Below are 25,460 nucleotides of genomic sequence, written 5' to 3' on the forward strand. Positions count from 1 at the left end.
CCGAAGTGGGCTTATCAGCTTCCCATGGGAACAGTTTGCTAATCAAATTCATCTTTTGTTGTGCAACACGACCTGTCTTTGTTTCAGACATGGCATGCTGTAAAAAGTAACTTTTAAAATATATGCAGATATCCTGCACAGTACACACACACACACACACACACACACACACACACTTATTTTAACTTGAGAAACAAGGTTCTAATTTATTTTGATAAATGGTTTCCTTTAAAAGTTTGAAAAAAAAACCCCAAACAAATTGGCTATATATTCTGTAGAAGAACTGTCTTCAGATGGCAATGAAAGAAGCTTCTTTTGAGTTTCTGATTTTTAATTAGAACACAAGGTACAAAGATAAAGGAATGCTATACATCTTAAGCTTTCTTTTTCAAAAACAAAATCGACTGTTTTACAGTCTGCATGTCAGCTTTGCTTCTCAGGAAAAAACTGTCACAAGAATACAACAAAATCATATACAAAAGTCTCCTTTTTCAAAAAGCTAGTATTCATTGGCACAAAGCTACAAACTCACAATTAATCCACATAAAAATCAACTCCTTGCACAACATTCTAACATTGCATTAAAGGGGAAAAATAAATGCACCCAGACAGCTAGGCTGAGTTCAAACACACATATAATAAAATAAAGTCAGGTACAAAATGCAATATAATTTCTCCCCTTTGGTAGAAAGATTGTCCCCTTTATCAAAAACAACAAAATCACAAAAATTCATAAACAAAACAGCCTGCGTTAAGGTGCAAGACAACCTCTCAGTTTAAGGCGAATAGTGCTGCCACCAACGTGACCACTTGAAATCAAATGGACGGAAATCGTTTTCATTTTATGATCCATGGAACAGCTGCACAGCACTGAGAACTTCTTGATCATAGTGTTGCTCTGCCTTTACAATAGTGCTGTGCTCCTGACAGCTGCTAGCATCTTCCAGGTCCTCTGCCGTATCTCCGAAGCCATGGTAGTGTCCATAGCGCAGATGTTCTCCGGAGTCAGGCAGGAACGCATCCCACGCAGGCCGGTGAGATACGCAGCTGCTTGGGCTGCCATTGAAGTGCAGTGAGCCGCACATGTCCATTCTCGACTCTGGAATGGTCTCAACCCCATTGAATGGGGACTGATAACACTGCCCATTAGTGGCGAAGCTGTTGACAGTGAAACTGTTCTGCTGCCCATGACCATTCCTCAAACCTGTGGCTATGGCTTCATCTGTCATTCAAAACAAGACATGCGTCAGAAAGTGATGAGCAAATGGTCTTGATTACACATGAACTTGGGCCAGACAAGAGAAACAAAACATTTGTATCCAATACATTCTTGTGGATTGATAAACTGCATTTCGTTTCCAGGTTTTTTGCTCATACTTCATACAAGTGTACACTATGTCATCTTGTTTTAATTTCTTATTATCACAAGTCAAAACACAGACTGTACTCTTCCAAATGGTCAAGGGAGAGCTTGAACACCTAATTGCTAAAGTCAGTAAGAATTTTTTTTAACCATAACCTCTACCTAAAAGAAGCATCAGTGTTTTTAAAAAATGAGATTACATGTGAAATTTTTAAAAACAGTTTATATAAAAAGGGTATGGAAGCACAAATATTAACCAATGCATTAATTAATTTGTAAATAAGACATATCTTTATGAAATATCCTAAAATCAGTTAATGCTTTCATTTTGAAATATATTGCTGGAAGATTCAGAAAATATAACTATTACATACAAGCCTACTGTATAATATTAAGCTAACAGTAAGCTATTTTTACAAAACTGATTCAGAATTCTCATATGCAGATTATATATCGAAATAAAGCCAAGAAAACTAGCAACTTTTAGCTGATGTGTCTTTGCAAGTACTGGAAAAGTCTGTTATTTGTGTGTGCATACTTTGATATCTCATGGACATCTCATCCCAAATACTATTAGATTGCATATATTTCAGCAGTCTGACAAAATCCAATAAAAATATACTAGCCAAATAATTTGCATTGACAACTTGTTGATGCACGTGTTGATAACTTTTCCCTCATAAATAAGCGTATGAGTTTGTCCATAGCCAGGGGCCAGGAACAGAAGTGATAGATGTGGGCTCCAACATTTTTTGGGTGGTAGAGGGGTTCGTCAAAGAAACACTGTCCTCATGATGTTCAAGGTCAATAGACATTGGTGGAGAAGGTCCAGTCCCACCTGATTGGTTTTCAGCAGTTGATTCCGCATTCATACTCTCAAGCTCCTCTCCAATTCCATTGGTTGTCTTCACTGAGAAAATCATGCCTGAATGAAAAACATGCAATATAATTAGAAAAACTTTTTTCGTTGATTTAGTGCTGATTTTATGCACTACAAAAACGGACTTACTCTCAGTTCTTGGTTTTTTCATGTGGTTTGGCTCGGTGCAATCAAGAAGTCTTTTTCTATTCGCTATCCCATTCAGACTGCGGCCCTGGATGTGAGTATGGTCGGTCCCATTGTGGGCAAATCCATTTATCTGATTTAGCTGGTTGTGTGCATTAGAGAGGAGCTGAGCACAATCATGGAAGCCTTGAGCACGAGCCAGATCTGCTGCAGTCAAACCATTTGCATTCCTCAAGCTGCAAAATGGGTAAAAAAATAGATTAGTTGGATCTGGAATTGTCTAATTAACACTGTTATACTAATGTTAATTATCTTTTTATATTTCAAAGACTTTCCCTTTTATTCTATAAGCTAGTTTTAGGAAAGGCCCAAAAAGTTGATTCACACACTGCAACAGGAAATAATATTGTTCTAAAACTTTTTGTTTTTAACAGATGTTTGTGAACAAAAAACAATGATAAAAGTTTAAAACTATTTGTCCCACATGATGTTTTTTTGGTTTCAAAAAGTACCTATAACCAGAAAAAGATGCCAGAAAGTACAGTTTATTAGGGGGAAAAAAGTTCAGAGCATATTTATCTCCGAATGCAGTGTGTGCACCTAAAAGAGAATTCAGACATGAACCAACCTGCTAAAATGAATAAAAATGTTTGGACCAGATTATTAGTCATATTATATTCTACATATTGTCAAATGTTTGTCTGATGGACATAAGATTATGCCATGTCTGATATTCAAATACAGATTCAAATATTCTATGAATAGTGCCTTATTAAAGGATTAGTTCACTTCCAGAACAAAAATTTACAGATAGATAATTTACTCACCCCAATGTCATCCAAGATGTTCATGTTTCTTTTCTTCAGTTGTAAAAAAAAAAATTGTTTTTTTTTTCTCTCTCAATATAGTGGACTTCTATGGTACCTGCGAGTTTGAACTTCAAAAAATGCAGTTTCAATGAAGCTTCAAACGGCTCTGATCCCAGCCGAGGAAGAAGAGTATTATCTAGCGAAACGATCAGTTATTTTCTAAAAAAAAATAAATAAATAACAATTTATACACTTTAACCACAAATGCTCATCTTGTCTAGCCCTGCGATGCGCATGCGTACTCTGTGCACTCCGGTTCAAGATAGTTAGAGCATGTCAAAAAATCTCATTTTCTCCTCCAACTTTAAAATATCCTACATCGCTGTTTTACCTATTTTTGTAAAAGGCATTTGACCTTCTTTTCACATTCACTTTGTAAACACTGGGTTGGTACCTCTGCAGCAATGTAGGATGATTTTTAAGTTGGAGAAGAAAATGAGATGGGAGATTTTTAACATATGCTAACTGTATTGAACCGGAGTGCACAGAGTACGCATTAAATCTGCATTTCAAACTGTGTTTTGGAAGTTCAAACTATGGTCACCATAGAAGTCCACTATATGGAGAAAATACCTGAAATGAAAACAATTTCTTTACGACTGAAGAAAAAGACATGAACATCTTGGATGACAAGTTAGTAAATTATCTGTAAATTTTTGTTCTAGAAAGTAGACTAATCCTTTAAGAACTATGATCATACAGATTACATTTTGGTCCTGAACATGTTTTAATTAGCATTTGGAAAACTATCCCCAAAACTTCTGACAGTTTTTTTTTTTTTTTTTGCCATGTCTGCACAATATAGTGAGGATAAATAACAGTTGGGTCAGCAGTTGGTTCATTTATGAATTTGGTTTTAACTATCCATCTCTCCCTTTGTATTTTTAAAAATGGTTTTACATAAAAAACAACTGAAAAGTGAAAAGTAAATAGTAAATATGCAATAAACATGACAATGCTTCAAAACAAAGAAAGACAAGTTAAGCTTTCAAAAAAAGAAAAAAAAAAGTATATGATTGCCTTGCATTCACTCATTCTTGCCTAAACATCCCTTTTCAATCTAAAAAAAATATTAAATGCTTCCAAGAATTTTGACTGAATATTTTAATCTTCTGGAAACATTCAGTGAAAACATCAGACAATGCCAGACAATTCTTAAAGGTCCCATATTGTACACATTTTTGGAGGTTTATTTTAGTTGTTGATGTCCTTAAGAATATATATTTGTGGTATAAGTGCCAAAATCCATCTCAATATATTTTTACAGCTCCTTTTTTAGGAGCTCTGTCAAAAACAGGTCGATTTTGGCCCATCTAATTAATATTCATGAGCCTCTCTTCTGATTGGCCTGTTGTTTTCTGAGTGACGCACAGCCAGGCCAATCACAGGTCATGTATCGTTGTAGCTGAACCCAGAGCCATAGAGAGAGCCTAGCCTGCTGATACTCAACAAGATATTTCAGAATGATCATTAATGTTTTTTCTTTTTCAAACACCGAATGCAGTAAGCTACATAACTGTTGCTTTAGTAAAGCCCCTTTCACAATGCGCGCTGATTCTGGAAAATTACGGGAACGAGCGCTGTGTGAACAAAAGCCAGAACCATAAAGGCAGTGTTGTAGTGATGATGCACGTTATCATGCGACTCTTCACGACGAAAAAATACATGCAAAGTGGAATGAAGCGGCGATCAGGCAGAGCCAGCTCCTCACTATCAGCACTGAAGCACAGTTTGTTCAGGTTAGTTTCAGTTTAGTGAAACGTACGCGTTGCATTACATCTCACATCCAAACGTCACATGTCTTTATGGGTTGTGTGTAAAGCATGCACAGATTCCGGAAAACAACTGTGAATGAACCAAATTAAACAATTCCGGAACAAATCATGGGACACATTATCCGTGTATTTACCGGAATCGCTGAGTGAAAGAGGCTGAAGTTGACGTGCCAGTGGTCTCTTATATTCACGTTGTTCTGAAGCCTGTGCAATGATGTAGTTTCGACATCTATCGACTGAACAGGGTTTTCTAGATTAGTTTCCGTGTTGTTGTTGCTTAGCAATGTTATGGACACGATATTGTCTGGGTTTGACAAAAGGAGGGTGGGACGGTGGTTGGTGCTGGGGTGGTGACTGAAGGCGGTGCACGAGTAGATCGGACGTCACATCTGTACGGAAGTCACAGCGGCTCGTGAAAATGAACAGCTACTTTAAGCAGGCTGTGTGCAGTTTACTGTGGATTGACTGCTTTGAAACTCATATGGTAGTTACATAGCCCCTAGACCTCAGTTATCATGAAAAAAGCCAGGAAATTTCGATTTTGACAATATGGGACCTTTAAGGCAAGGAACTTATTGCACTGTAGTTAAGGAGTTACGAATAACCATTTCTACACCTTAAGTAAAGATGTCAAAAGTAATGGTACTTCAGAACCAATATATAAAAACCCCCAATACCAATGTTTCAGCAGGAGTGCTGAAATTTATGTCATTAATTACTCACGTTCCATCAGACCTTTGTTCATCTTCGGAACACAAATTAAAAATTAATTAAATTATTTTTTTATGAAATATGAGAGCTTTCTGACCCTGCGTAGACAGCAACATGTTCAATGCCCAGAAAGTTACTAAGGACATTGTTAAAATACTTCATGTGACATCAATTTATAAAGCTACAGTATGAGAATATTTTGTGCACAAAGAACGTCAGAACGCTGGCTCCTGTGTCAGCAGCACCACATGTATGTGTCGTGATACTCTCGTGAACGCACGTCGAAGACTGACACAAAAGAGAAGAACTTGTTAAATAAATTTGTTATTTTTGTTTTCTTTGCACACAAAAAGTAATCTCATAGCTTCATAAAATTACGGTTGAACCACTGATGTCACATGAACTATTTTATTGATGTCCTTACTACATTTCTGGATCTCAAACGTGGTAGACGTGTTGCTGTCTAGGTCAAAAAGCTCTTGGATTTCATCAAAAATTAATTTGTGTTCTGAAGATGAACAAAGGTCTTAGGTGTTTTGATGTTTGGGTTTTTATTTGGGCAAACTATCCCTTTAATTTAGTACACTTGGCTAACAGAAAGCCTCTTTCAAATGCTTACATGCAGATATTTGTGCATGTTCTCTCTGATGACCATTCATGTCGGATCTTCTTGGCGTAAACACAAGCATTGACTAGAGTGGCCGCGTCAGAGCCGCAGACCTGTGCAGTGTAAATGATCTAAGCATTAATTGCAGTGAAAGCGGCCACAGGTATTTAGAGGATATAGTACATTGAAGAATGATCATATGACTTTTTACATACACCATGTAACATGTAAATGCGAAAAAACTGTTTCCATTGCAGATTTGTGAAACATTCCTTTTTTGCCTGAAAAACCACCCCATGCGAGCGTAAACTTTTTTGCGATAAATGGGAGTTTTTGCGCAACTGACGTGTTGCCATTTTCAATTTGGATTTTCAATTCGCAATTTCAATTTGCGCAATTTAAAGGGGAATGGAAACGCAGCTACTGTTCACTTTCAATTTTGAGATCACGTGTACTCTGTGTAAAGGGAGTACGTTTTACGAGATATTTGTCCATGAGTTCAGGATCTTTTGAGTAGTAAATCCTCCACCATGGTCTTGCCAATCTCTCCTTCCTCTTGACCTGTGATCAGTAAAATCTGACTCCTGCAGCTCTTGTTGGATGCAGGGTCTACTTTAAAAATGTTTCTGTGGGTTGGTTTTCCTCCGTGAGTTTAAGATTTGATGTTTTCCATCTGAACTAAATGATTTATTTCTAAGGAAAAGCTAAATGAATCTGTGTACATCCAAAAACTGTGTAACACTGACTACTGCAGCAAGCCTAGTGTTTTTCTAACTCCATAATTGTTATGCGCCAAATTGCGGGATGGCGGTTATCTGCACTATAGATTGCCCGCTCCTGCCCGTAGCAAAGGTAAAATCCACCCACTCTTGCGAAACTTGTGTTGGGATCCGCAGGATCAGGGTAAAATGCTATACCATTAAATGCCGTTATTTGTGTCTACAACTGAATTTAACATTTAAATAGTTCAATAAAATACACTAAAAATGATTGTTGATGCATTTAACTGCAAACATAAACCATATGCTAAATCAAATGATTCAACCCTCAGCACAACAGAATAAAGTTCTTAATAAAGATTACAGCATGAGAGACACATTGCTACAATTAATTGTCTGGCATTGAAAATGAAGAGGTCCTGTTTGCTCAAGGAAGCATTTAACATTGTAATACATTATTTTCTTTGTAATTCTAACACATCTTACTACTTTTGCAGGTGTACTCTTCTTCATGTTTATTAATGTAGGATTACAATTTATTATTGAGCCTCCCCTTATTCTTGTTAGTCGAGAACAAATAAACAAATCTTGCAGGATAAGTAACAAGACAGTGCTGTCTAAGCAAAGCATGCAGGTCTAAATGCTATCATGACTGTTCTCCTAGAATCAAAACCAATCACCACAAGAAATACCTCGACAGATTGCCAGTGTGTAGATACTGAAGGAAGCGATAGTGTGAACACTCAATGTAAGGGTGTTCGCTGAAGAACGTGTGGCAGCAGTTTTTGGAATGCTTCCCCCCCTTTTCTGGGCTTTACTTGAGAAAATCAAGTCATGTTCAAATTCAACCGCTGCAAAACATTGAGATGTGTAGGGATTTTCCTTCTCTGTAATGGTTCACAATGGATCTTCAATATTATTTTTTTTGTAAACATGCTACTTTAATCAGAAAGGTCACAGATGATTTCAAACAAATGATCAAGTACACATCTAAGATGCATAAAACAAGCAGACATTCATGAATCTTATCTATATAAAGTGTTGAAACATTCTTGCTTTTAAGTATCCTGTGCTCTAGGGATCTATTCCCTGACCAGCTTTCTTAAAGACAGAGTTTGTGCATATCTGACTAAAAATAAGTTGCACTTCCTAATAGCTCTTGCATTTTCTAATGGTTAAGAGCTCACAAGAGCCCATGGCCTATATATTTAGTCAGACGGGACATAACTAAGGCTGTCAAAGATAAAAAAAACAGTGTTCAGAAAATTTCTAAACAATTTACTATAAAATCATTTCCTACTAATACTGTGTTTTAGTATTAAAACCTGAATGAACTTGGGAAAATGCAGCTATTCTTTGCTAAATACAGTTTAATGGTGTTTAACATGTGATCTCTTTAGAATACATTGACAGCCCTAGCGAGAACACATTTTGATATAACAGCTTGAAAACATTTTAGTTTGGTAAATCATATCATTGCCTCTGTAGTAAGAAACGTAGTAGTAAAACATCACTACAAAATGAAGCACTGCTATAATGCTAAGTAATGAGGCTATGGATAGACTATGGAAAAAATTATTCTAACAATAGGGATGTCCTTATCAGGTCCCCAAACCGATCATTGATTCAGTGAATATTGAATATCTGCCAAAACAAAGTCCCGATCCAATACTTGTATATTCCATGTTACGATGGTAGATATTGTAAATAGACTGTGTGAACACAATTATGAATATGGGACTACTCATATAACATTTCTTGCATTTTATATGTACAATAGGGCTGGGTATTGTGACCAATTCGGCGATTCGATTCGATTCTTATTTTTATGGTTTCGATTCGATTCGATTCAATATCGATTAGCTATCAATATTTTATTTAAAATGTCAGTTTTGCAGACATGGGATCCATATTTTGATATAAATGCTGGTAACTGAAATTCTGCACTTAAGTTTATTACTGAAATACACATCTACATTAATAATAGGGTGCACACAGTTGTTTATTTTAAACAACTTTTATTTTAAATGAACACTGTAACAAGAAGTCATAAATATGTGCATCCATTGTACATCATGTAAACAAACTGCAAAATGCACATTACTGTAAAAAAAAAATCAAAAGACTGTAAATGTGCAACAGTGAAATCTATTAAGATCTTCAAACATGTTTAAGAAATAAAACATTTTTCTAAATTCAAAACGTTCAAAACAGGCCCATCATAAAGCCCTTGTCTGCGTATACAAAACATTCTAACTGTCCATAAAACTAACAGTTCTTAACTACAGCCTAATCATTTTTGATCACCAGATTTTTCTGCAAAAAAAGCAGCTGACGGTGACACCTTCCAGAGGAGAGGTGAATATTCATATCCGCTTACGTGAAGCACGCGCATTAAGAATCGATTCGGGGATTTCCCGAATCGATATCGTTGCGTTAAACTGAAGATCGATTAAAATCGGAGAATCAATATTTTTTACCCAGCCCTAATGTACAATGAGCAGAATAAACAAAGGGAAAAAATAAATGGAGATGAGGTTATAAAGCATTCTGACAACTACGTTTCAGTAGAGTCAGAGTAAACACTCAATAAAGGTAAAGTTAAATGAGTGATTCATTACTAAATTGTTCAAATACGTTAAACATGAAAGCTCAGAAAGGTGTGAGGCGCTAGAACAGACTTCATTGGTTCTTATAAGTCAAGCAAGCACATTTGAGCGTCTTTTCCCTTTGATGGCGGTTGGCAAGCTTACTGGCAGGTGTCACCTACAGCATGACAGCTGACATAAAATAAGGAACGGGCTTAGGATAGCAAATACCAGTCAATTAAAAATGAATTGGCCCTTGGATCCTTGAGACTGGTTCAGGACATCCCTATCTAACAAGTCTTATTAATATTCACAATATGTGTCTCATTTAGTGTTTCTGCTGATAGTCTAGCAAGTTGTGAAGAACTGGGCCATTTAATCAAACAAAGAAATAATTTACAATCTGAATGTTGTATTCGACAGCCAAATCGTGTTTTTAGTAGATTAGCAAATGTGACTACAAATTGACCTTTTAATATAAGAATTTAGCGTTTTCAGAAAACACATATGAACATACAGATGTTACAGAGAAAAGACTTAAGATGAATAATCTGTAACTCAGCTTTACAAGCAAGTGACGTTAATTTCAGTGATTGTGTGTACTTAAAAAGCAGTGCTTCAATTTTGCCCATTTTTGTATATTATGGTTTGCTTTTATGATGAGAAAACTTTCCAACTTGCCAGGTATATCTAACCCCGATCCAACTAAATTTGGGAAAAGAGATTCATCATACCACTAATTAAATCTAAATGAGATACAAATTAAACTTTTCACATCAGAGATATTTGCCTGTTTATTACTAATGTTTTCCAGATTGTTAATGAAAGTTGGTGATCTTTACTGTGGCATGTGCTGGTTTATACTGACTGATGTGGCTATGGACAGTATAACAGTTTTGGTGTGTCATTACCGGATTTAAAAAACAATTCTCATAAGACAGTTGACAGTGGCAGTTGATGGTGTCATTTCATGTCAAATCAATTAATTTTCAGACAGCTCCTTGGCTCAAATTTTTTTATTTTGGTGATATTTTTATGAAGACGACAAACATAATTAGTGTTGAAAGCCAATATTTTATGTCATGGATGTACATTTACTCAGCAATCCATTGTTTTGGAGAGGGGGGTCAATATTAAAAAAAAATGGGAAATGAAAAAATGAAAGGCACTTTAAGAAGCTCAGTGTGTACGCCTGCAACTTAAGTATTAAAGATATTTTAATATCATTTTAGATTTTGGTTCTAAAAGCTTCTTAAGCTGCCAAGAGTTCAAATATGCAGTATTGCAACTACATGTTTAAAACCAGATTCGTGCCTCCTAGGGAAGTGTGGTTACTCTCCCCACAAATTGTATTCACATAAACTAAGAATTCTCTTATCTGGATTGTTTGAGTACTAAAATTTTCTATTGTTATAACATGTAAAGCAAAGTCATAGATCAAGTAGTATCCACTGCTAAGAGTTATATTTGGTAGAATCACCGATAGTATATTTGAAAACCTACTGGTAGTAACTTTGAAACACTGAAGGGCTCTCACACTTGAAATACTTAACACTGGGTAATCTTTTTTAAATCCTGGGTTATCTTATTTTGTTTCACAACTGCTTATATTTTACTTCACCTTAAGTTAAAAATTAATCCAGGTTATTCACAATAATGGTTATTCACACTATACATTCTTAAACCCTGGGATACTGTATTATTTTTTGGTCAGAATTCATGACTGGATAAAGAAAAATCACATTTTGGGCATGGAACCGCATTGAGATCTAATTACTTTAACTAATAAATATTAATTTATATTTTTTGAGTTACAGACACACAGGCTTCGGAAAAATACATTTAACACTCAGAGGTATGTTCTATGTAATTGGTATTATAGAGGGAATTTATTTCTACTTTTAATACAGTTTGTTCTTCAGACAATCTTCTTTAAACACAATAAACAGATTTTACTACCTACCGATTTACTACCGATTTTAAGACCTACCAATCACTGTACTATCTTTATAGTCATTTTACCCACCTTTTATAGTCATTTTTAAATCTGATGAATATGGTAATTCTGACCCATCTCTACAAAATAGTGAATTACTCAAATACACAAGCATGACATTTAATATTTTGTCTTTTTCATTTATGTATTTCTTTCACCAGGTAAAAAAAAAAAAAAAAATTGTTTTTTAAGACTGGAACCTCTGGTTGAGTTGACATGGAATGACCAAGAATGCATTTCTTCAAGACAATCTAATAAACAATGTCATTAAACACACACAAACAACAAGGCAACATGCTTTTAAGGTTACTTAAAAAAACTACTTAAAACAAATGCACAATTACTCAATCATCCACCCTTCTTTCATTCCTCACAAGTACCAGCATTCTCCAAAAAAAAAGCATTATTTTAATTGCAAAGACCTGTATGTACTTGGAAACTTCAAGCAAATGTCTCATACGCTTACTTGATTTAAAGCAAAATGTAACAATTTCTAAAAGGTCTCTAGTAATCCAGCACAGAAAATAGGAGGATCTGCATATTGCATGTTGACATATCGGCTACTCAAGAAAAGAGTAATTTTATTTGACAAAAGAGAGAGAGAAAAAAAATGAAATTAATAAATGCAGGGTTCAACAATAAGGACTGCCCAATGGCCCCAGGCCAGCATAAAAGACACTGGGTCTCTGCTGCGTCGTCACGAAAGTTTATCATTTGCACTTGTTTTAAACCTAATTTAAACATTAAAGCAATTTTAAACCATTTAAGCACAAGATGACAGAACTGTGGCTGTGTGAACACCAAGTTTATTTATCTTTTGTGTCTTCTTGCCCTTAAACAGACCAATACATTGATAAAGACATGTTGAAGACAACGTTGATAAAGAAATCAAATTTAGATGAAATATAATTAATCTGTGCCACTGCCTAACCCATGCTGCTGTCTGTGTCATTAATGTTAACCAAACAACATGAGACAAACCGCTCTTGACCGAATAGCTTTTGTAGCTTTAACAAGGATTAATCTATACTTAATTTATAAAGACAAATTTAAGATTTGGAAACTACAAATCGGCATCTAAAATTTTAGTCATAAGCTTATTTACTAGAATACAAGGTCAAAATGGGTCAAAAACAATGAAACAATTTTTTTTGAGGCAGGGCCAGTGAAAATTCTGGCACGCCAAGTTAAAATTTTCACTCCTGTGTGATCGGGGGGGGGGGTCCTTAATGTTGAGCCCTTGGATGCTTTTTTCCTCATGTGTAATATTTTCAAATTGCAATTACCGGTCTATGCAAAGATTAGTAAGAGACCTCTGAGACTCTGCTGGGGGGAGGCCGGGGGAATGAGAAAATGTGCATTTGTTTTGTTTGAATTTCATCTTAACTTCAAATGGAACCACTAAACACAATTCACAAATGATGACAACAGGTTTAGATAGACATGTTCATCAGATGAAGAAAAACTCCACTAAAAGAGCTCTGCGAGCCTACTGCTGACTGTACCTGCATCCAATAACATAGAGCAGGACATTTAAAGTGATAGTTCACCCAGAAATAAAACTTTTCACCCTATTTACTCACCCTCATGTTGCTCCAAACATGTTTGACTTTGTTCATTTTTTAAACATAAATCAAACAACTCTGATGCATCAAAAAGAATTCATATGAATCCAATAGTCCAAGTCTTCTGAGGAGACATTATTGCTTTTTTATGATCAGCAGATTTAATTTAGACTTTTCTTCACATTTAACCATTAATCAAGGAATACATAAATATCAAATAGGGTAAACAGAAGTGCAACCATACTTGTCTAATGCACAAGAACCAATAACGGCTAGTTCCTAAGTGTCAGAAGCACATTTGAGCTTCCATCAGAACCAGAAGGGTTTGTTCTTATGCATTAAGCATGTTTGAGCTTCTGTTTACGATATTTGATGTGCTCTGTGTATTTGCTTTCAATAATGTTTATATGTGAATAAAAGCATAAATTAAAGTCTGTATTTATTGAATCTGTATCCGTTTATAAGTGAAGCCTAAATTAAACCTCTCCATTCATATAGACATCATCTTTTTTGATGCATCAAAGACTACTACACAACTAAAACTTTTGATGGATGGACAAAAATTATGAAAGAATATTAAAAATATCTTTATTTGTGTTTTAAAGATGAGGAACAACATGAGGATGAGCAAATTATGACAATTGTATTTTTTTGAGTGGAGTATCACTTTAACTGAATTAATTAAATGTAAATAGTACACTACAATTTGCATGTTATTAGAATGTGTTTTGGAATTTGATTTTTTTTTCCCCTTTTATTTTATGTGGAAAATGCCTGTTACAGAATTTATTCTGCAAGTATTACAATTGTTAGTACAGTCCCTGTACTACAGGGGTGACGGGATTACCAACTGTATACAAAACAATTCTTGCATTAATAATTGCATTTACATTCTTCTGACTGTGGCAAAAAGTCAAATGATTTAAGACAAGGTTAACACTTTTCAAGGACTTACAGCATTTTTGAGCCATAACAGATCTGAATGTAACTATGTACTAAGTCGTTCTAGTTCTATTCCATCTGGTTCTATGACAGAGCTTTTTATTTGTGGAGATTCTCTTTCACACTGTGATGCCACATAAAGTACTACATAAAATAATAGTGCATTTAAAAATTAATAAGACAACAAAAAACAGTAAGACAGTAACTTACATCGGTTTGGCTCCCTGGATCAACAAGACATTAATGCACTCCATGTTACCAGCCCGTGCTGCTTTGTGAATAGGTGCTTCACCCACATAATCCTGAAACCATATGGAAAATGCACATTTTAATAGGCTTTCACAACATCACACTAAAAATGTAACAGACAGTCTCATAATATTCTTTATTTTATCAAAAACTTAGGTACAACCATCAGCATGTGTGATGGTTGGTATTAATCTGAAGTAAGCAATCTAAACAAGCACTGTCCCAAGTGAGTCATAAAGACATTGAACTTTTCACCCTAACACAACAGCTCCCCCTAAAGGGTGTAATTTGAAGCACATGATAACTTGCTGTTAAATAACCCAGATAATGCCACAAAAAGTAGGTCAAACCACACAATTACTGCATAAGCAGTAATACAGCAGAGATATCTCTCATTCACTTCCTTTCAAACCAAAGCAATAATACAGAATGCCCTTGCTTGTGAACATTATTCCCATTAGTGTCTGTGCATGTTTGTGTTTGAGTGAACATAATTTGATGCTGATCACTTTTAAACAAAAATTCAAGTAAATGTATGTCAAGCAAAGTAAATCGAACCTGATTAGGGATGTACAGGGAGCTCTCAAACTTGGCTGACCACATTTGCAGTTTTTAAAAAAATGACTCTAGCTTCTCAAAAGTGAAGAGTAAAACTGTAAAGTTGTATTTGAGGACAGAATCTAACACCTTTAATGCAAGAGAACTGATATTCATCCCAACAGTAGTAGGAATTTTCATTCTGTCACTTTACTTATCTGCTTGTCTTCATCTGTTAGGGGTAAATATCCTCCAGTGCCCTTTGGGCTAAATCACAGACTACAGTGCTCAACCCTTGAGGACAGACGTCACCATTCAAAGATCTGTCCATCACAGACAGGATCATCCCTGGCAATAGGATCAGTTTGGCAGAGATTTGTGCACCAGGACATCGGAGAGAGGATAGAGAATTGAAGGAAGCGGAAGCAGGGATGATAAGTTAGGGTAAATGGTAAGAGGACTTTGAGTCACTTCCTAAAAGATAAATTGTGTCAAAGGGCTCAGAGATTAATTAACTGACTCAAGAAGACAGTAACATATCCCATTGTGAAATAAAAAGTCTTTCAGTGCTGAACATTTTAGTTCATTATTGAGGGGCTGTGCTCTTGTAAAGGCCCTTACGAAAATTCAGAGTCACAAGGCTAATATGCACAAAGACATCTAAACATGATCAAAACCTTGTTAAAAAACCTGTTGCACACAATCTACTACATGCTTTGTCATCTGACTGATACTTTAGTCGTTTTTTAGCAAATAGAAGGCTTGTTAGCAAAATTGTACAAATGTCTACCTTCAGGTTGTGGTTCATGTGTCTTTCTGCTATAAAACCATTACTGATCTTTATAAAGAAGACATAAAAAAAAATGTTGATATTGTCATTAACATTTCAAGATTAACACTTACTAGACTAAAGCAACTTTTTCCTTTTTTTTTTTATTATGTTTATCCATCAGGCTTTTGAAAAGAGTTTATTTGTCTATCTGCCATTCATCATTGTATTGCACTGCATTATATAGTTTAAAACTAACAGAGCATTGATCATAAAATTAAGCATTTAAATATTTTAAGACATACTGGAGAGAGTCAACTGATATTTATACTATTTTTACGCAAGTAGTCTGCTATACTGTTATCAAAACCATACTGTTATAAATGTCTCAATTTACACTACAAGCTATCCAAATGTCATTATATAAATTATCAGTATCCTCAGCAAATTTCATATTTTTGCTTAGTTTTGGGCCTGTTTTTTCTCCATATTGTCAGTATATCATACATTTTTCATGTACTATTTCATGTCATATATATATGGACCCACCTGTCTGTTTATTTCAGCCCCTGTGTGTAAGAGCCACAGCAGGCATTCTGGATGTCCTCCAAATGCAGCGATGTGAGCCGGGGTTTGAGCAAACCGTGTGGTCAGTGCATTCACTTCACATCCCACCTGCACCAGCCTCATAACACACTCCAGCTGTTTCGCGACAAAGAGAAAAACATAATCAATAAACTAGTGACTTTCCACCAGTGCCTGGTCTATCCCCCTACATGAATGTGAAATCATGCTCAAAACACATAACCATCAATAGTTCCAGAATAATTTAAGCAATAAAAGAGTACTTCAGCTCAAGCAGTGGTTTATAGACTTCACAGTGGTGAAATCAAATAGTTTGAGACAGACTGCCAATCTCTCTGACTTGCTATTTGAGGCTTATGATCCTTGCTCTGCTGTCAGAGACCGGCAGCTGTGTTGCATTTTCAATATGGAACACTATGGGGCAACTCATTACCCTGTTCTCTGGCTCTGTTCTCCTTCCGTGACATTAAACAGACTCTGGAAAAATAGACCAAATCCCTCAAACACTTTCAAGTCCTACCACCTTTGTTTGTCCTCTTGAAATTGCTTGATGGCCAAAACTTGTCTGTAAATGTGCACAATCAGCAGATGATATGAGCAGAAGCACAGGATGTGCTCGTTGTATGCGTGTACATAAGATAGCATTTTTCCCAGCCTAAAAGTGACAGGAATGAAGTGTAGTGAAATGTAGAATGTTCAAGACAATAAAACATACTAGTAAAACACAGAAATGTACTAAAGCGGAGTAATTTGAATCAATGACAAATGTGTTCAAGTGTGGAAAACAAGCCACATTTCACGGGGCCAGTTTTTTGCTCAGAGAGTTTCTCTGGAAACTTCCATTAGGAATAATACTAAAAATAGTCACGCCGCTGAAGCTTTTCCATTTTTTTTTACATAATAAATGCCGTCTTTGAGACATAATGAGGTGTGTTTGAAAAAACTTCAATTGTTAACATAACACAAAAATTCCATTTTCATCATGCATAGGCACAGAAGTACAAACTTTCCAACTTCAACAAAACTGTCATTAATCTCATGTTAAATAACATTACACAATTTAAACAATGTGACCTTCAAATGTGTACAATTTAACAAGAAGCATGACAGTCTGTCAACAGTATATCAAAACTTCCAACAAACAAAACCGTTTTTTCCGGAAAGGCTTTCGTCAGCTGAAGAATCGGTATGTTTTAAACAATTGTATAATCAATTGGACACGCTGTTCTTCAGTCCCACAAAGCCTTGCTTTAATTTTGTCAAAAATCAAATAAGCAACCCTGGACCACAAAACAAGTCGTAAGTAGCATAGGTATATTTGTAGCAATAGCCAACAATACATTGTATGGGTCAAAACTATCAGCTTTTCTTTTATGCCGAAAATCATTAGTATATTAAGTAAAGATCATGTTACGTGAATATATTTTGTAAATTTTCTACCATATATACGGTATATCAAATCTTATTTTTTTGCTAGTTGCTAAGAACTTTATGTGGACAACTTTATAGGCGTTTTTTGCACCCTCAGTTGCCAGATTTTCAAATGGTTGTATCTCGGCCAAATATTGTTCTGTCAAAACAAACATACATCAATGGAAAGATTATTCATTCAGCTTTCAGATTATGTATAAATCTCAGTTTCAAAAAATTGACCCTAATTACTGGTTTTGTGGTCCAGGGTCACATACGGTGCTACCCTGACCATGGGCTATAGATAGCAGTACAACACCACACAAGTGTAAAACAAGAGGAGGGTTCGGATTTTAAATTCGCGGTTTTGGCGCGTGGTGTTTTATTGGTCTTCGCCCAGCCAATGAATGAATCGGTGGGCTCGCGCCTGTGAGTACTGGCGCCCTATGTTGCTGCTTCGCTGGCTGCGGTCCATACAAGTTGATTTTCCAAGTAATATGATCCAGAAACAAAGCAGCAATCAGTAACGTCTATACTCGGCTTAATTTCTTTTATTCAACTTAACTTGCGAGGTTTATCTGTGACTACATACATGTTACAGTCAAGAGTGGATAAGATAGACGACATGTGTGCCACTGACGCTGTAGTCTGCCTCATCTCAGACAGAAATCATAATGCTTTCAGTTCAAACATGCATTAAGTGATTAATCTCTGCTCTTCCCCAGCATGCGAGTTTGCACGCAGCCGCTGCGAATATGACCCGTTTTCTGCCGATGGCCTTATTATCCAGGCGATATTGCAACCCATTTCTTATTGATTGGATATTTTAGTTTTCTTTGTATGTGCACAAGCTGTAACTTAATTTCAGTTCTTGATGACAGCACGCCTAACGTTAACTAATGTTGTTACACGGTCGCTATTCCCTAAACCTGCGCAGATACACGCCTCCTTCTCCGGAAGAGAAAGATAAAACATAAATCTATGCAAACAATGCACTTCTATTACCTTCCCAAAGTGTGCTGCCCAATGAATGGGGGTCCAGCCGTAAAACGAGTCTTCGGCAACCAGGTCCGCCTGGTTGGTGGAGCGCTGAAGCAGCGAGCAGAGCGCGCCGACGTCTCCATCCCTGCACGCACGATGAAGCGGATAACGTATGTTCAGCACCTCGTCGTTGGAGAAACCGGGCTCCAGTCCTACAGACATGATCCAACAGTTCTGCTGCGTCGCGGAAAACCCCAATTATTTGGCTTATAAACCCCCCAGGGTAAGCAAAGCGGTGTGTGCTCAGATAACACTAACAGCTACCACACACACAAAAGGAGGCAGTGAGACTGAACTGAGTGAGCGCTCGCCGCTCGCTCTCTCAAAGTGTAACTTGAGTGGCTATTTGGAAATCACGGACTGGAATACTTCTGGGACTGGGGAACAGATTCAGCCCAGGCAACGTAATGACGTACGGAAAACCCGCCATGGATTTTCATCAAGCGTGTTTAGGACTACTGTCAGGCCAATCCATGTTTTAAATCACACATGAATTAACGTATTTTAAAGATTAAAGTATTTTATCTATCTATCTATCTATCTATCTATCTATCTATCTATCTATCTATCTATCTATCTATCTTTGCTTTCGCCCATTATGGAATTCCTTGAATAATTTATTTCAGAACGAATTCTGGATATGAAATATGTTTTGTGTGGAATATTAAGAAGCTTTATCTTTTATATTTCCTTTTTTCTTCCATTTTACTATTGCTATACTGTCGACCTGGGGGATGGGTAATAAGTACATGACTTGTTATTATGCGCAGAACAGTAGAGGGCGCTAAATATTTCATCGTCTAAACATTGTAATAGGTCAGAGGCCTTACGTACAACTTGATCAAATTTGCACTTTTCGAAATGAAAACAACCGATACAGCTCCTGTTTCGTCTGTGTCATCTGCAGGAGAGGTAACTTTACCATTTTCGCGGAGTTCAAGTTTGTTTTTGAGAAGCTGACGTTGATGTAAGAGTTTGTGCAAGTGTTTAGCAAGCTAATCAGCTAATTAGTTATTTGTTTGATACGGTATGTACTTCTGTAAATATAAAGAGACTTTACAAATAGATTTTGTCGTCACGAAAACATTTTAATCGCTTTCCAAGATCAACCCAGTTATAAAGTATGATCAAGACAAACGCAAGTGCCAGAATTACCACAAGATGTCACTGTTTTAACTGCTTCTAACGCACGTTTACATTTCAAGAGAAGCTTGGTACTCTGCATATTGTCATACTTACACTGTAAGGTTTGTCCACCTCCAACAGTAAACAAAAACATGTGTGTTTAAAGGATGTAGGATCAGGCTGCTTTGTTCGAGTCAGAAAGCAAGACTTGGAGAAACTGGAGGCAGAAGTCAGGACACTACGAGAGCTTATGCCAAAAGTAATCAATAGTGACTTTATTGATACTATCCACAAAGGACGGTCTCTGGACGCATGTAAGCAAAAACTCGTTCAGTAACACTAGTCAGTTATGATACACATAATAGACTAATATAGAAACAATATGAGCTTTGTACATGCTATAGACACGTGTATAGTAAATTACCCTATGTAATGGACGTTGTTCCAACAGGGTTGAGCAAAATTTAGAATCGAGGCTTCAATTCATAAACTGGAATTTGAATTAATTTGGCCACACCTCACAGGAAGTTGAATTTGAATAACAGGAAGATACATTTACTGAATTGCTATTTGAAAGAAATCCACACAACTAATGCATCCTGAAAAAAAATTAAATTAAAGCTACTTATGCATATGTCAACAATTTAAACAAGGCTTTAAGCCAACATTCAAAGTTTGTCTTTGCAAACTTTATGTATTAAGAATTACAGCTATTCTTTGAATTTCATTCATGTCATATATTCAAGCATCCTGTTTCCTACATCAATTCAAATTAGTGAAAATTCAGAAACGTGAATTTAAAAGAAGTCTCAGTTCAGTTCTGAATGGTGTACAACCTTGTTTTACAGCATTTATAACAATACTAAATGTTAACTCTGTTGTTTTAATAAAAGGTTCTTTAATGTTATATAGTTAAAGAGCGCAATGAACGTGAGCAGCAGCAACAGAGAGAAGATTGTCTGCAAATCCGCTCCAGACTAGATGTTGCTCTGAGCGAGTGTCAGAGAGAGAGACAGGTACTAAAATAAAGGAGAAAATAAGAGACTGAAGAGCCCACGCTGAAAAGATTCTAAGAAAGCATTCAATAGTTTTGCTTTAAAATACTGTATGTCTAGTATTAGAGCAGTGGTTCTCAACTGGAGGGCTGGAACACACTAGAAGGCCTCACCACACTTCCAAGGAGGGTCACAGGGCAGTTTAGAACTTAGAAAATTAGTTTTAATTATGTCATGGTCTAATTTTTTGACTATTTGTGAGTAAAAAAATAAATAAAAGAAGAGTAATTTAAATTCATTGGTAATAAGAAGTGTAAAGAAACTTATAGAAATATGGAAATAAATTATTTTAATTATTTATATTTATTTTATTCAATTATATTAAAGGCATAGGTCACCCAAAGATGAAAAATGTATTTATTTATTCAATATCCTGTGGACCTTTGAATAATATTTCTAACAATGTGGTGTCTTAGGGTCAAAAAGGTTGAGAACCACTAGCGTGTTTGTATGAGAGAGTGGGAGAAATCTCTTCCCCAAATAGGTATGTGTGTATGTATCATCTCCTCACATATATTTGTAGGAGAAGCTGGTTTTAAAGCAGCAGTTATGGGAGTGCAGAGAGGAGCTGCAGCAGCAGAAAGCATTTTGTACTGATCTGGCTACTGCAACTTGCACCCTGCTTTGGAGTGCATCCCAAAGGGAGGAAGCAGTCAGAGACATAGTGGCTGATGTGAGTTTGTACCATTTTGGGAGTGGAAATTGTTAAGGGCTGACTTCCAGTTAGATTAATTGAATGAATGTGCTTTACCTCAACCAGGTAAGAATGCCTTACATACATTTATGCATCCACAGGGTAAACTGGAACCCTTCCTGAGCATTGCAGGTCAAACCTTGGAGACTTTCATCAAGTTTCTGAATGACGAGGCAAAGCCTCAACAGAGTTGCAACTCAAAAGAGCATCATTTAGTTCTGGCTGTGGCTGGTGTTGTTACCAGTGAGGGCACTGAGTTTGTTTTTACTACTAGTTCAAGTCATTACTTATTTATACTGTATTTTACCATCTCAAAAATGTATGAAATTGACATTTCATCTGTTCATTGGTTTTAGATATAGCTGCTGTGTCTTGTGGACGGGACTTCTTATCCTCTTCTGCCCACATCCTGTTGAATACTTTGTTGCAGCTGCTGTTTCTAATGAAACCAGGAGTGTTTCCAAAACTCAAAGTGTATGTTACAATTTTTACATTTTAAAAAATACATATAAAATATAATTCTTTTTGTATATATGTTTTCTTAATAAAGTTGCATTCAGTATCTGCAAATTGTAATTATTTTACCAAAATAAGAGGGATCATACTAAATGTATGTTATTGTTTATTTAGTGCTGACCTGAATACGATATTTCACATAAAAGATGTTTACATATAGTCCACAAGAGAAAATAATAGTTGAATTTATAAAAATGACCTGGTCCAAAAGTTTACATCCCCTTGATTCTTAATACTGTATTGTAACCTGAATGATCCACAGCTGTGTTTTTTTTATTTTTATTTAGTGATAGTTGTTGATGAGTGCCTTGTTTGTCCTGAACAGTTCAACTGCCTGCTGTTCTTAAGAAACATCCTTCAGGTCCCACAAATTCTGTGGTTTTCCAGCATTTTTGTGTATTTAAATCCATTTTAACAATTACTGTATGATTTTGAGACCTATGTTTTTTACACTGAGGACAACTAAGGGACTCAAATGCAACTATTACAGAAGGTTCAAACACTTACTGATGCCCAGAAGGAAAAACCATGCATTAAGCTGGGAGGTGAATTTGAAGATCAGGGTAAATTTAACTTATTTTGTCTTCTGGGAAACATGTAAATATCTTCTGTAGCCTCTGAAGGGCAGTACTAAAAAAAAAAAAAAATGTGTTAAAGAAACGTGTTTAAGAAAAATTTTCATTCTGTTTAAAAGTTTTCACCCCTGGCTCTTAATGCATGGTTTTTCCTTCTGGAGCATCAGTGAGCGTTTTAACCTTCTATAATAGTTGCATATGATATCCGTCAGTCCATCAGGTGTCCTCAGCATGAAAAGATGGATTCCAAAATCATACAGTCATTGTTGGAAAGGGTTCAAATACATAAAAATGCTAACAAACCAAAGAATTTTTGATTTTTCTAAAGAACAGCAGGCAGTTTAACTGTTCAGGACAAACAAGGGACTCGTGAACAACTATCACTAAACAAAAAAAACACAGTTGTGGATCATTCAGGTGGGATGTAAACTTTTCAACAGGGTAATTTTTATAAATTCAACTACTTATTTTCTCTTGTGGACTATTTGTAAACAAATTTTATGTGAAATTATTCAGGTCTTATTCAGGTCAGTATTAAATAAACAATAACATGCATTTTGTATGATCCCTCTTATTTTGGTAAAATAACATTTTGCAGATTCTGAAAGGGGGATGTAAACTTTTTACCTCAACTGTATATAAATAAAAGATGTACAATGTTTCAATTTTTTTATTCAATTTTTAAAACAATTGAGTAATTTTTTTTAGGATACTTTGATGAATAGAAAGATCCAAAGGTAAGCATTTAAATGAAATAAAACTTTTGTAACATTATACACTATACCATTTACAATTCACTATACCAAATACAATTATATAAATTAATCTTTTTAGGGTGATTTAAATTGATCAAAAGTGATGATAAAGACATAATGTTACAAAAGATTTATATTTCATATGAATGCATGTCTTCAACTTTCTGTTTATCAAAGAAACCTAAAAAATCCACTCAGCTGTTTTCAACATAATAATAATAAATGTTAAAGCAGGTATAGAAAACAGTTAAACAGTTTAAATAGTAAAAAATATTTCCAATTTTACTGTTTTTGATGTACTTTAGATTAAATAAATGCAGGCTTGGTGAGCAGAAAAGAATTCTTTAAAAATATTTTAAAAAATTACTGTACAAAAACTTTGACTGGTATTGTAGTTGACATGGTTGCTACACATAAACAACATTTCTCTTGATTTATAGGGCAATATATGTCATATACAACATTTTCATATGGGCAAGATGTGAACTCACATGTTTTCAGGGTGTAATTAATATGTAATTACTTTTCATTTATTGGTTACACAGTTTCAGAGTCATGAATAAAATGTTTTGAGCTGGATTTTTTCTTTCCTTTATTGTGAACACTTATATGATGCTTATGCAATATGCAATTTCAAATATGAAACTGTTCACTTTTATGTGCAGATTGATGCTAATGGCTCTGTATAACATCACTATCAGTGTGAATGGACTGAAGCTCATAAGTGAGAATCCTGGACTTCTACCTCTTCTCTGCACCCTTCTGGAAGGTGTGTATGTGTACAATTATGTGAAGATTTCAAGTTCATTCACTCTCAGTCATTCTCAGTGCTGTTCACAGTGGATTACATTGGGCTCTCTAACCCCCTGACATACATAGAAACACTCTCTCCCTCTCCCACAGACCCTGATCCAGAAGTGTGCCTGCAGTCATTGAGGCTCCTTCAATCCTTACTGCTGGAGAGAGAGGTCATGTCACACATGACAACTGATTTCCTGAGCTCTTTCCCACTCAGTCGTATCCACCATCTAGCTTCAAGCCGCCATCCTGCTCTCAAGCAAACAGCCCAGGAGACACTTGAAGATCTAGCTAGCTTTACCAACACCCAGACTAAAGATACAGAAAAGGAGAAGTGAATCCCAGGCTTTCATACTCAAATAGGTCTAGATTTAATCTAGGTCCAGCAAAAAGCATTACTAATTCTGAGTCTTGGCCATGTTCAAACGTAGAGATTTTATATTTCCAAAAGAAGAGATTTCCAACTGTAAGTTCCAACCTTATTTGTACATTTAGAATTACTTTTGATTCCAGTTTTTTAGCTTAGTCATCTTTTAATGTGTTAGGCCCTAAAAGTGTTAAGAAATGACTTCTGCAGAACTTTCTAAGCTTTATTTGTGACGTAAACCCTGAAGACCGCTATAGATAGATGTGCATGTCTTGTATAAAATGCAAGAAAAGCTGTAACACATGCTTTCATACTCAGTGTGCCCTTTACATCACTTTATGCTCTGAATGAAATTAGCATCAAATCGATATGTGCGCTGCCCTTTCTAGCACACCCACAACATCAGCGGTCTCTGTAGTCCAGCCTACATGGAATTCTAAACTTAAACACTGGAATGATAAATCAACCCTTTTCAAGAAGCCTTACTTAGGATCATTGTTAGGACACAACATAGTAATCAGCATATATGGGTCAAATGTCACAGAACCAACTAAAGTATTGGCCCTTTGGGAGTCAGCAGTAATAATGTTAGACATGATGGTGTCTAGTGTATCTAAAGTTAAATGCTCTTTTGGTCGATATTTCGTTTGACAAATAGATAGTCCTTAAAAATGTTTAATTGTTCTAACTTTTATTGATTGCTTTGATTGTGGTCTTTCTCCATTTCTTTACCACTGTTCAGTTATTTACATATTACCTATTGAGAAAAGACCTGTTTCAGGTTAAACAGTTAAAGGTGTTACAAGTTTTGTTTCTTTTAATGATTTGTCACGTAAGAAATAA

At 35.7% G+C, this 25,460-nt stretch overlaps 2 protein-coding genes across 2 annotated transcripts; one reads left to right on the forward strand and one right to left on the reverse strand.

The window, feature by feature from the left end:
* Positions 1-319: 319 nt before the first annotated feature.
* Positions 320-18,990, reverse strand: ankrd10a (ankyrin repeat domain 10a). The gene is made up of 6 exons (XM_073843170.1): positions 18,697-18,990; positions 16,246-16,398; positions 14,352-14,443; positions 2,373-2,605; positions 2,202-2,288; positions 320-1,222 (listed from the first exon to the last, which is right to left on the reverse strand). Exons 1-6 carry the CDS (start codon positions 18,892-18,894, stop codon positions 843-845), a joined length of 1,143 nt encoding a protein of 380 aa, XP_073699271.1. The 5' UTR covers positions 18,895-18,990; the 3' UTR covers positions 320-842.
* hsf2bp (heat shock transcription factor 2 binding protein) lies at positions 18,893-24,588 on the forward strand. Its single transcript, XM_073842620.1, has 8 exons — positions 18,893-18,955; positions 20,024-20,171; positions 20,770-20,873; positions 21,436-21,585; positions 21,708-21,849; positions 21,963-22,080; positions 24,118-24,221; positions 24,356-24,588. Exons 1-8 carry the CDS (start codon positions 18,893-18,895, stop codon positions 24,586-24,588), a joined length of 1,062 nt encoding a protein of 353 aa, XP_073698721.1.
* The last annotated feature ends 872 nt before the right edge of the window (positions 24,589-25,460 follow it).

This window comes from Garra rufa, chromosome 6 (assembly GCF_049309525.1).
Source record: "Garra rufa chromosome 6, GarRuf1.0, whole genome shotgun sequence".
In the NCBI taxonomy this organism is placed as follows: Eukaryota; Metazoa; Chordata; class Actinopteri; order Cypriniformes; family Cyprinidae; genus Garra; species Garra rufa.

What these genes read in the sequence shown, in the direction of transcription:
- hsf2bp (XM_073842620.1), top strand. Translation starts at nt 18,893, where the DNA reads ATGATCCAACAGTTCTGCTGCGTCGCGGAAAACCCCAATTATTTGGCT. An exon ending in TCAGAGACATAGTGGCTGAT is followed by an intron (nt 21,586 to 21,707) that starts GTGAGTTTGTAC and finishes ATGCATCCACAG; the next exon opens with GGTAAACTGGAACCCTTCCT. An exon ending in TCTCTGCACCCTTCTGGAAG is followed by an intron (nt 24,222 to 24,355) that starts GTGTGTATGTGT and finishes CCTCTCCCACAG; the next exon opens with ACCCTGATCCAGAAGTGTGC.
- ankrd10a (XM_073843170.1), bottom strand. Translation starts at nt 18,894, where the DNA reads ATGTCTGTAGGACTGGAGCCCGGTTTCTCCAACGACGAGGTGCTGAAC. An exon ending in GGGCTGAAATAAACAGACAG is followed by an intron (nt 14,444 to 16,245) that starts GTGGGTCCATAT and finishes ATATGGTTTCAG; the next exon opens with GATTATGTGGGTGAAGCACC. An exon ending in AACTGCTGAAAACCAATCAG is followed by an intron (nt 1,223 to 2,201) that starts GTGGGACTGGAC and finishes TTTGAATGACAG; the next exon opens with ATGAAGCCATAGCCACAGGT.